The sequence below is a fragment of the Ruditapes philippinarum genome, unplaced genomic scaffold (genome assembly GCF_026571515.1).
Source record: "Ruditapes philippinarum isolate M1 unplaced genomic scaffold, ASM2657151v2 ctg10165_1_1_1_1, whole genome shotgun sequence".
Classification (NCBI taxonomy): Eukaryota; Metazoa; Mollusca; class Bivalvia; order Venerida; family Veneridae; genus Ruditapes; species Ruditapes philippinarum.
The window spans coordinates 28,391-41,053 of NW_026853748.1; the positions used below are offsets into that span (position 1 = coordinate 28,391).

The window sequence follows — 12,663 nt, forward strand, 5'->3', positions numbered from 1 at the left end:
CGATTACAATAAAACAATTTCTTATTGTTTTTTGATAATATTTGACAAATGAATTAGCCTCAATTAGGTATGGCATTTCTGTAGGAGTCGAAGTCAATACTAGATGAGACTTTTGGCACTTTAGTCCAACATGACAACATTGACGCCAAATTAAGAATGTGTTTGAATTTAGGTTGTGATTGAAAATTGGTTGTTCCCGGATATATATTGAATTGTCATTTACAAATAATTTAACAAATATGATAAATGCATAATAAATATTATAACATAATGACATAGTTATGAAGATATTTATTTGATCTGCAAGATATGTTTTTTATATTTATTTTATGCATACCCTGTAGATAGTACCACCAGGATAAATTATTTATCTGATATTAATTTGATCATTCTTTGTTTTTAACAGTTCAGAGGGCTACATAGCTTAAGGTCTTAAAGCCTTTTATATACTATGACATGCAGACTTCCCGAAAGTTGAAAAAAACTGTCAGACATTCGGTCTGACAAACCATGAAAATCTGCCGGACCGAAACAAAATCTGTCGGACCAAATAAAATTGATCAAAATCAAAGAAAAACTTGTGTTTGTATTTCTAAGACACTTTTTGTTTTTTATTTTTTCACCGTAAAAATCGGCACAATCCGTACAGGTCTATTCTTTTCATCCTTTTATTGCTGTTCTGCGCACTCTTCTGGCGTAGATTTTCGTTTTTCCCCAGGTTTGGCACCTTTAGCGACGCCATTTTGTATACATGCGGCTTGGATAAAAGCCGGACAGTCGGACCGATCCAGAATAAAAAATTGTCGGACCTGATCAAAATTTATCGGACATGTCCGTCGGACCGACGTATTTCGGGAAGTCTGGACATGACGTGAAAGTTGAAGTCAGACCCGTAGGGTAAGTCCACCAATAATCGTGCCAGGAATCTGACATTCTCGTATTCATTCATCGAACATGCCATGAAGTAAAGTGAAGCATACCTTGATAAAATTATATATAATCGGTTGATAAGCCAAGGATGCACAAATAAAAATCTTATTACGAAAATAAACTATTTAATAGTAAATAGTAAAATTCAGCACATGGCCGCCATATTGCCAAAATGTTTGATCACATGATTACGAGATTGACCTTTACTAAGTAACCCATGTGCTTCCAATATTTTTATAAATTACTTTATTATAGATATAGAAAAAAGGTGATTTACTGACTTTTGTATTCAATTTAATAATATATTATTTTAAGTACTAAAAAATTAATGAAAATAAATAAAAACATTATCTTGAATGAAAATATTGAAATCATGTCAACAAAGATGTTCTAAATATAGTACATGACTCTACTCTAAATGACGTCATACGAGGTCTTGCGTAGCACCTAAATGTCATGGCCTACTGTAGTCAGCGTAATTGATGTTTTACAGTTAAATGGGCAATTTTAATGACGGTATTAATATTTTGATACTTTAAATGGTATTTAACGATATTAAAATAATTGTTTTATCGTAAAATGCACCAAGAATTGATTGTATTTGCAAGTGAAAAATAAAGTTAAATCAACTTATGTTATTCTGGTTAGGTTTCGTTGGTTAGGTTTCTTAACGGGTCTAATCTAAAACTTTAATGCCACATCAGATGTTAAATAGCGGCTTATAAAGTTATGGCAGACAGAACTAAGGGCTCCACTGTAACTAAACTCGTTACCTGGTCTTATCCAGACACGATATCATTAATTTTCATCTTAGATAAAAATCTTTTTATTCTCATCAAAGCAAAGTCAGCAAATCTTCGGTCGAAGAACCAATACTTTTTATTAAGCAAGTGACATTTCAATGAAAGTTGGCTTTTGGGTGGGGGAGGGGCTAATTTCCTGTGTTTATAAGCCGATTTTTATGAATATTTCAATGACAACAAAGTGTCAATGTTAATTTTTTATGGCAGTACAAAATATCTTACATATTGTGCAGCGTCGTTTATAAATAAACAGAAATAGTGTTGTAAAACATCATTTTTACACTATTATTTTCCGATTCTGTCGTGTTTGCATCTACTTTCACTTCCTGTTTTACTACGCATGCGCACCTTAACTCCCACCTCTCGCGTAAATCTCGAAAAGTACGTGATCCTGATCGTACTTGACAACATTGGGCGTCCTATGAAACAGGCACTTGTCAAAATGAAGTTTTGGATATCTTGATTGAATTCAAACAAACATAAAGGTAAATTTCTCAATTAAGTTGTACAATATGAATATTATTCAAGACAGGGTTTTCCCCGTCAACGTGTTTTAATTTGGCATTAACATTGATTTTTAATTAGTACTGCTACAGTGTGACAGCGTAATTAATAATAAAAAATATAGTTGTAGAATCTATACACTTATAGACTTATTGAATATCTAGATCTTAATTAACAGTCAAAGTAGGCGAAATTTCAGTAACGCCTGATTTGTTAACAGGGGAAGTGACCGCAATGCAACGTATCAAAATGCATTCATACAGAAATTTAGTAATGTCAATGGATCATATTATTTAATGTTATTTTAATATAATTGTAAGTTAAACACATTTGTACACATAGACCTAATGGCCAAGTATACACTGATTATCGCTTAGATATTGCTATTTTCATTATGTTGATTGAATGCACGTTCAACTAGATAAGCATATATTTTTTTGCATACTTTGAAACCATGCACGATCAAAGTGGTTTAAAACTTTATGACTATTTTAAAGATTTATTTAATATATATGCTTGCACAACACCGCGACTTCTAAGATAACAAGTTTGAAAAATCTTCCCGTTATCTTACTGCCCAATGAGTAATATAAACTTGAAAGGAAAGAAGTAAAATGTTTTAAACTGTATTTCATGCATGGCTTGCAAGCGGTATGTGGGACCATGCAGCTAGCCCATTCTATATTTTAAAGGTTTAATCTTTGTATATATAGATCTATGTATATAATCTATTAACATTTTTATACAGCCGGATTAAATCTCTGCACAAATATTTAGATTATCTCTATACCACTTCATCCGCATACTATTACTTTCATTGACACCTAAATAAAAGTTTTTTTTCTGAATGGTTTCCAGTTATGGAAAGAAAATATATAAGATTGTTAACGCATATATGCATTGTAGGTAATTAATCTTTCGTTCGGATCAACAATTGGTAAAAGAAATTGATTTGTATTGTTTACAATGAGGGAAATTTGATCGCAAGTTATTAGACTGTAAAATAATTGATAATAATTAACGGATTGCTCTATGGAAATAAAAGAGAAAAAATGTTCGAATAAATTAATCGGAATTAATCATTTAATTTGTTCGGAGACACAAATTAATAATAATAATAATATCATGTTTATGTTCTCAGTTGTTTGCGGAACATAGAATTGCATTATCTCACAGGGAGATTTAGTTGCACTTCTTTATGATACATCGTACATATCAAACGCGCCTAACAAAAGCCCATGCTAGAATATAACCATTAGATAGTTTTACGAGGTCATTTAAACATAAGAGCAAACAATGATTATAGATCTGTAAGCATTTCACAAATGGGTTTTGAAGTTTTAAAACAAATAATCCGGCTTATATAGATCGCAAAAGTCGTTAATCTGTCGTTTTTATGTCACTTTTTCAGGACACCTATATATTAATATAGACTTGGAAATGGTAATTCGTTAATAGAATCAGAGATTAACTTTTTGAATCTACATTTTGTATAACGATTAACCTGTGCCCTAATTCTATGTGAAAAAATCATATGCTAGTCGATATTTTGTCACATTATTTATGAACAAGATATGTTAGAGCATATTGTGATTTGATGACTTTTTTCACGAAAGTAAAAAAAAAATCTTTGAATGTAGTAAATGAAATTCAATTTTTGCAACTGTTAAAAGAAGAAAATATTAATGAATACTTTGAACTTTTCATTGAACCACAAATTATGTCTCCTTTATGTCTACGTCTCTTTATTGAAACGTACGACACTTAAATATCATAATGGCATCACCTATGTTCAATAATAAAAAATAACAACGGACGTCTCTTGAAGAAAGAACTCATATATGCACACAGTCATATCTTTACAACTATCAAATGAGCCATGATCTCATTACAGAGATCATAATACCACTGGTCCCCACGTTAAGACATTGCTTAGACATTGGAATGTTAAATACAAACACGGCAGTTTCCTTATACTAGTATACCAAAATTTATTATACTATAACTCACGAAGTATTAATAAAACACAGTTTTCATTGTTTTAGAATGGAGAACGGCGTTGAACCAGAACCCGATTTTGATGAGGAGGCGGAGGAATTTGCAACAATTCAAGAAGAAGTAGATCTTTCTGGAAACGTTTACGCGGACGGGAAGAAACTCGTTCTTGATTTAAACGAGCAGGCGCTTATTCGTGTTCCATCCTCAGCATTTCAACTAGAGGCACTAAACTCCATCTTACTTGCTGAGAATCAACTCACAGAAATACCTGACGAAATCATAGAGTTAGAGCATCTACAGAGTCTTGTTCTATCGGGGAATCGTCTAACTCATCTGAATTCAAACATATTTTCTCTGTTCAGGTTGGAAATATTAGATATATCAAATAATGACATTCAACATCTTCCGGCGGACATATCCGGGCTTCCAAATTTGACTCAACTTCTAGCAAGTGGCAATAGAATATCGGAGATTCCGTCACAAATTGGATACCTGGAAAGCCTTCGATGTCTTCTTTTAAATGAAAACAGGATAAAAGCAATACCGGACGACATTTCATGTCTACAAAATTTAGAAGTGCTCGGTCTTGAAAGAAATGAACTAGATTTCTTGACACCGGAAGTTTGTAGAATTGACGAGCTGAGAAGGTTGGGACTTTCGGGAAATCAAATGACAAATTTGCCACGTGAATTAGAGAATCTTATATTCTTAGAACAGCTTCTGCTTGATGATAATGATTTCGAGTTCATACCAATACAAGTGTTTTGGCTGAACACCCTTCAGGAGTTGACAATGAGTGGTAATAGATTGCAGAAGATTCAACCGGAAATAAGAAATCTGTCTAATCTTACAGTGCTAGGTTTGAATGGTAACCAGTTGGAATACCTTCCCGATGAGATTTGCGAATTGTCCAAGCTTGAAGTATTGGGTTTAGAAAATAATAAATTGAAAGCTATACCGAAGGCTATCTCAAAACTTGCATTTCTCAAAGAACTGTATTTGGGAAATAACTGCCTCACAAGTGTTCCAGAAGATTTGTTTTGGTGTTCGAAACTGGAAGTTCTTAGTCTTTTAAGAAACAGCATTTCTTCACTACCAGTTGAGTTGGAAAACTTAAAGGTGATGCACACATTTGTTCTCACCGAAAATAAATTCAAGGCGCTGCCGGAAGCGATTGGCTCACTAATGGAATTACAGCTGTTGTCTCTCGACAAGAACATGTTGACAAATTTGCCAGGAAACTTTGGAGATCTAGTGAAACTCCGACAACTAAACCTAAGCAGAAACAATTTTAGTGTGTTCCCGAAGGAGATCTGTCAACTTCGATGCCTTGAAGTTCTGGATTTTCAAGTGAACGCTATTGAAGTTATTCCGGGCGAAATAGCAAATTTGGAGAGATTAGCAGTGTTTGACATGGGAAAGAACAAAGTTCAGTTTTTTACCAGTGAACTGTGTACCCTTGGTCAGCTTCAAATGCTAGACCTTGCAAATAATTGCATCGAGGACATTCCCGAAACAGTGTCAAAATTGACCAGCCTCGTAGAGCTTAATCTTTCAAACAACATGTTTTTGGAATTTCCAAAGCCAGTGATTTCCATCCCAAATTTAGACAGATTGAAATTTGAGCAATCCGAGGGGCATAAAGTCCACACTCTGCCAAGCGAAATCGAATTTTCAAGTGTTCGTCATCTTATATTATCCAACAATACACTCCGCACTTTACCAAACACAATCAGCACGATGAGAAACCTGACCGCGTTGATTGCCGACCACAACGAGATTCAAGATCTCCCACCATCTATTTGTGAGATGGAAGGATTGAAAGTTTTACATCTTAACGACAACCAACTTGCATCACTGCCGGAAAACTTTGACAAGTTGACACATCTGAAAGAGTTACGTCTCCACGGAAACCCATTAAGGACGCCTCCGATGGATGTATGTGTCAGTGGTGTGGTGCAACCTATTGGAAGATTCATCAGACGAGCCCTAGAACGTGAAGGTATGAACTTGCTATATGATTTTATACTATGTTGAGATTTCTGTTCAAGTTCATTTTAGCTGGATTATTCAACTTATCACCCTCAATACTAAGTTTGTTGTCCTGTGTGATATTAAGGCTTCTTTAATTGTTGATTACCATTGTCGTGTACATGTTTTGGGTGGAAAAAGAAACTAAAATCTTATATGTACTAGCTATGATTAATTTTTTTAAAGATTTTTTTTTATATCTTTGAAAATTGTGTTAGTTTCTGACGACTTAATTAATAAATATGCACTATTTTCTTTTTATAGAACTTCTGTTAATGAAAATGTTGGATGTCGTGAAGAGCTTGTTAAACAAGAACGAATTACGTTACTTGATGAAGAAATTCAAACTTCCGGAAGAAAAGATAACGGAAATCGAGCAGACGTATTATGGAAAGGACAAACTTCAAGATCGTGTGTATCATTCTTTGCTGTATTGGAAGGAATACAAGGGCCCGTTAGCAACGATTGACGAGCTTATTCGAGTATTTCACATTATAGGGTACACACAGATCTGCGAAAAGCTCAAAACAATGAAGATATACTCGCAAAGGTTGAGACTTTGATCATGTTATTCTGATTCATACAAGAAAGAAACAACAACGAACTTATTTTTTTTTCAACGTGATGTAACTGTTGTTGGGGTTTTGGATTGAATTAAATATCAAATACGTTTACATTATAATTTCCAGGATCTTTCAAACAAAATCAAATAGCATTCTATTTGAAAGAAACTGCTATTTTCTAACTTTCAACATTGCAAACACTATATTTTGATGGGTAAACTCTAGAGAAGCCGTGCAAGTGCTTTAATTGTTGCAAGTTGACAGTTGAACAAAGAATAAACGTACGAGAGAATTTGATTTCGTGTATAATGAATGTTTTAATATGTATTACAACAAATAATACAGTTTGACCTGCCTTTCATTTCATACCGCGTCCAACCAGTCTTCAAAAACAATGTTTGTTTGCACGCGGGAAGGTCCAAATAGTAATTACAACAGAGGTCTCTTCAGTAAGTTTCAAGTTTTTGTCATGTTATAATTCGAGCCAACCGGGTCAATTTATTTATACCTGTACATGTATTGAGTATCTTTTACATTTGTAAAATTTGCTTGAAAGTTCTAGTTGCTATCTGAAGGATACTACTTGTAATTTTATGTATGATTTTCTATCCCATTAGGGTACGAGTGAATGTGATAAGCTATCGAGATCGTGTAAACATTTCAAATTAAATGATAAGTGATTACAAACTGCAGCTATTTAATCGTGTTTATTTTTCTAAATTTATAAATAGTGACATTATAAACGTTATAATAGCTAACATGTACCATATACACACCATATTAGTTTTGTATTCATTTCTTTTGTTGACTTTAAAGTACATCTTTAATGTAATTTATGCCGTTAGATCTTTACATGCTATGAACATTTTTGTTAATAAGATATTCTATTTAAGTTGAAGTGTTTGTTATGTCTATCAGCTATTTTAAATGCTTAGCGAATAATATTCCGTGTCAATTAAAGGCAATCGAATCAACAATTTTCTACTTTGAAATGAAGACTTATTTAAGCATTTGCCGAATGAGTTTTTATGTTTTAAGTTTATTTATACTCGGCACCGGAATAAACCGTATGTCCGAGACTTTCGGCGTCTTTGCAGGTCTGTATCTGTTGCCTCATCGGGGATGTTATTGATCTTGCCGCAAATCCTGCCTGTAGTTACTACAGGTCAGCCAATCATCACTGCTTCTAAGGATGACTGAACCTTGATTTGCCCGGCGCCTTCTCCGCAACGTGCACGCCTCGGCAGGAATTGGAGAAGAAATCTCATTCTATAAATTTCTTGTACATTTTATACACTACATTTTTGAACATTTGAACAACAATTTTTCATTATGTAGTGCGTCTTCTTTTATTTGATAACTTTGTGTAAATCGGACATTTCAGTGACAAATGACAAGACCATCACTAAGATCATACCACTCAGCATTACAGCCACCACAATAGTTTGATCTGAAATAATACATATGTATAAATAATTTAATTATCAAATTACTTTACGTTAGATAGACAAATGTGCTTACTATTATCATTATTTGTCAAAGCGCAATTTTGTTGCATAACATGTGACCTATAATACTACTTTAACAATTAATACCGGGATATATTGTAATTTACTGGTAATTTGTTCATTAACCTGACGAGAAGAGCAAGTGGTTTTGTGGAAAATTGGTATTTTTTAAAATCTTCATGATTGAAGTGCGGTTGATAAAACCAGTTACACTCCCGTTGAAGCAACTGTTTAATTAATATTTTTAAAAGATTTTCTTGTAAAAGACATTAATTGATACATACACGCATTTAGCATCAGGGTAGCCATGACAACCTAGACGTATTGCATTCATACATGGGTCAACAAAACAATTTACTAGACCTAATCCACCAGGGCATCCGTGCTGGATAGCAGCCAGCTGAACTCCTGCAACAAATTGAAATTATTTATCATGTTCTGACTTCTATTAATTCTTCAGTTAGTAACGTCATAGAGATACTAACGGCAACATATCAGAAAATGTTCTGTAACGTTAATATTGATTTAATTTATTCCTTACCAGAACTCAAATAAATCTTAAGCATAAATGCCTTTCAAAATGACGGAAAAAGTAAAATTGTCAATACATGTGTATACAAATCACAAAACTGTTGTCTTTTTTTTTCAAATAGGAATGCAAATAGTCATATATGCATTCGATTACTTGCTTATTTTTAGAAATTTGCATGTACTTACCAGAAAATAAACATAAAACGAACAATCCTGTTAAAAGTTTCATGGCAAACACTTTTTCAGATGTTTTCACCAGACGAGTAATTGTCTTAAAGGTAGGTCAACGTGACAAGGATGGTCTTGTTGGCCTTATCTGACTGATAAGACTGTTAGACATGTATAAGAGAACGTAGTAGTTTGTGATAACGCAAATAACGTCTCTGTGAAGGGATTATTGCAAAATCCGTAAGGCACGATTTTTATGGATAGATATACTTGGTTAAAAAAACTAACGAAATGTTTGCAAACTTGACAAAATGGCCACCAAGTCATGAATATTTGTCAAGTGAATTTCTCAATATAAATGGAATTGTAAGTTATTGTCAAATTTTTGCCCATTCCTTAAGGCAATGTTTATGATACAAACTCCGTTTAAGGTTTCAGCTTCCTAGCTCGGAGTTATTAAAGATATGTCGAGACGGCCATGTGTATATTTTGATAATTGACAAGTGACTTTTTTGGTCGGTTTTTCTACTCAATACATTTGTTGCATCTGCAAGTTTTGAAGTTCATCAAACAAGACAACATAATTATGCTTAGTATCAAAATTAGAAAAAAAGCTCTTTTGGAAATCTTAAAATCTGAAACAGATGAAACACTAGACCAAACGTGAAAAATACACAGAATAGAATAAACGCAAAAATTGAGAAATAACTTTATTTCAGGATTTTGTATACGTAATTGGTAACATATTATTTGTTGCCTATACATGGGGTTCTTTGACCATTGATACTTCTGCCAATCTAGATTTATCTGCAAAAAAGAAAAATATTCGAAAAAAATGCTCGCGTAGACATGGAAAAAGAAACAATAGTATTCTCTTAGCATGCACGTTCAAAAGTATTGCGTAAAATTATCACAGGGTGTGAAAAATATGCTGCCTGAGCGGGACTCGAACCCGGGACTCTCGAAATACCGTACCCCGGCCCTACAATATCAAAATCATTTTAACAACATCCACTGATGTATGATTATAACCAAACCAGAATTAATATCAACTGGTACATGCATAAATTTCGTACAAAGAATGTCTATACGGTGTCAGGCAAGGGTGTACGATGTCTCCTATATAATTTTTACTATTCTTGAATGACCTAAATAGTCTAAATATAATTAATAAGCGATTATTGTTATGTTGTCTCATTAGACGGATCTTAAAAAAGTACATATCCCCCACCACCCTTTTTAGCAGAGGACTGAATTAAAGAGAGCTTCAGAGAATGATTAATCCGCTAAAGTCTTACTTTGACCATAGGAATATCAAATTTTAAAGTCATCGGTTTTTTCCCAGGAAAAGCAGGTGGATAGTGTAGAAGTAACCTCTAGGAAAAGTATCACAGAAAACAAATTTCTTTCAAAAAGCATATATTCATATCTCCCAGTATATATATTTCATTTTCAAAAGAAAGTTAAGATAAAGTTAAGTCTGAATACTTATTGAAAGCGGTTTGTTAAGGGGACCTATATAGTGTTCCTACAATACTATGTTTATTCCGGGGCAAAAGTATTCAACAAATAAACATTCATTTAAGTTGTTTGACAAATCATATCTAACATTAAAAGAAATATCATTTCTAATGTACATACATACCCCAGCTCCATTTGTATTGTATAAAGTTCAAATGTTAATTACACCGTCATACACACTAGAGTACAACCAAGTTTCTGACATCGAAATTATATAAATGGAACTAGAGTACTTTCATTTTCTTCATTATGCTATAAAGTTTTGTATCGTTGGTCAGAAAATAACCTTGGGTGTCTTGCGTTTACTTTTGACAAATGGATTTTGTCACATATGGACGACCAATAGGCAGGTAATATTTGTACTCACTTTAGTACTTAATGTAGAAGCATTCTTCCGGATTGATCAGAAAATCTATATAATTTATGTACTAAGCAAGGTAGGTAAAATTACATATACTATTACATGCTATATACGCCGTGAACTAAAAAATATATGCCAATTATCTAGATATTGCCACTGATGATATCTTAACTGACTGTTAATGCTTATACATGTACTACAATTTGACAATTTCATGCATAATTTACCTTATTGTATTTTCTTTGCTTTTCAGGTTTGTTTTGGGCTTATAAGGCCTATTTAACATGAATAAATTTAAAAATGTTTCTTATGAAGTATTCATTTTGTAACTTATTGAACACTATACAATATTAAGAGAAAATGCAAAATAAGAGAATAAAGAATAGTGCAGTAGAGAGTTGTGCTGTGTATTTAAAATTCTTTTTACAGCATACTGCAGCGACCATTCGGCCTATATACAAATAATACAGCTTTGAATTTCCAACTTGGCATCTAGTACATAAGGATTGATTGGTTGCGAGCACCATATGTTGTGCCAGCCACTACGATGACAGTGGTTTTGTCCATTCTGAAATAAAAATCACTTGCCTAGTTTACTTTAAAGTATTTCCTCTTCGACATAATCTGACTAAATGACACCTAGTATTCGAGTAGTCTGGTAATAGTAGGATTTATAATCAACATATCTTCTCAACTCCTCCGAAACAAGCCTCACCATATCGATCAGCCATAGTTAATACATTATAACATGAATAAAAGAACCACATACTATGACATATATAGGTGCATTTAGCAACGATTTAAGGTGACAACGGAGTCAATTATCACTGAAAATACCTAAAATGAGATTTTTTGCTAAGTAGATTTATCAACCTTTTCTGAACACATTCGTGATTTAATTTTGGAAGCAGTTTGTCCAAAAAATGTGTTTTTAAACGTTTTAAAACGGTACCTATACTATTTGTATCTGCAATTCGCGTAACCTGTCGATTATCGATAACGCTCCGCCCCCTGTTGAGGCATCAATGAGGGAAATCGGTAGTTCCATATATCCGTAAATTATAGGTCCATACTGGTCCATACTTCTCGTAATACATGTATCGTACAACTACCGTACATCTTTTATGAATATCTTAACATTTAGCCTTTTTTATAAATTAAGAAATTGTCCGCCAATGTAACATAATGTATGAAACATAAATAATTAAGCATAGCGGCAAATCGCACACGACCACGGGGTTGATTAAAAATGTAGTTGCTAAAATATCCATAATGTGTGAAAATAATTTGTCTGTCCCGTTAATCTGATAGATATTACATTGAAGTGATAGACTTTTGTACGGATTCAAGGGCTTACTTTACATTCAACCTCGTTTTCTAACAATGTCAAGTAAAACAACAACAAAAACAGACAACATTTTTTATGTGAACGCCTATGTGACTTGTGGTAAGGTGTCCCTGACAAATTTCTAAACCATTTTAGATTGTCTGAGGATGATTATTTCTCTATGAATAAAAAAAAGATATTGAAATATATTGTCAGTGAAAATAAATAGTTCGCCAGTAAATCGGACACAGTACTAATAAATCTGGGACAAAGTATGAAATTTATTATCTAACCCGGTAGAAACTGGATCTCTATGCCGTGCATAGGTGATATTCATAATAGAAGTCAAGAAGGCCAGATCAAAATGATCGAGTAATACCTTTTATTTCTATTAAAATATGTGAAGCATTATCAATTT

The 12,663-nt window shown here is 33.2% G+C and overlaps 1 protein-coding gene across 1 annotated transcript; it reads left to right on the forward strand.

The window, feature by feature from the left end:
• Positions 1 to 2,082: 2,082 nt before the first annotated feature.
• LOC132737710 (leucine-rich repeat and death domain-containing protein 1-like) lies at positions 2,083 to 7,721 on the forward strand. The gene is made up of 3 exons (XM_060725038.1): positions 2,083 to 2,218; positions 4,283 to 6,237; positions 6,531 to 7,721. Exons 2-3 carry the CDS (start codon positions 4,284 to 4,286, stop codon positions 6,827 to 6,829), a joined length of 2,253 nt encoding a protein of 750 aa, XP_060581021.1. The 5' UTR covers positions 2,083 to 2,218; position 4,283; the 3' UTR covers positions 6,830 to 7,721.
• The last annotated feature ends 4,942 nt before the right edge of the window (positions 7,722 to 12,663 follow it).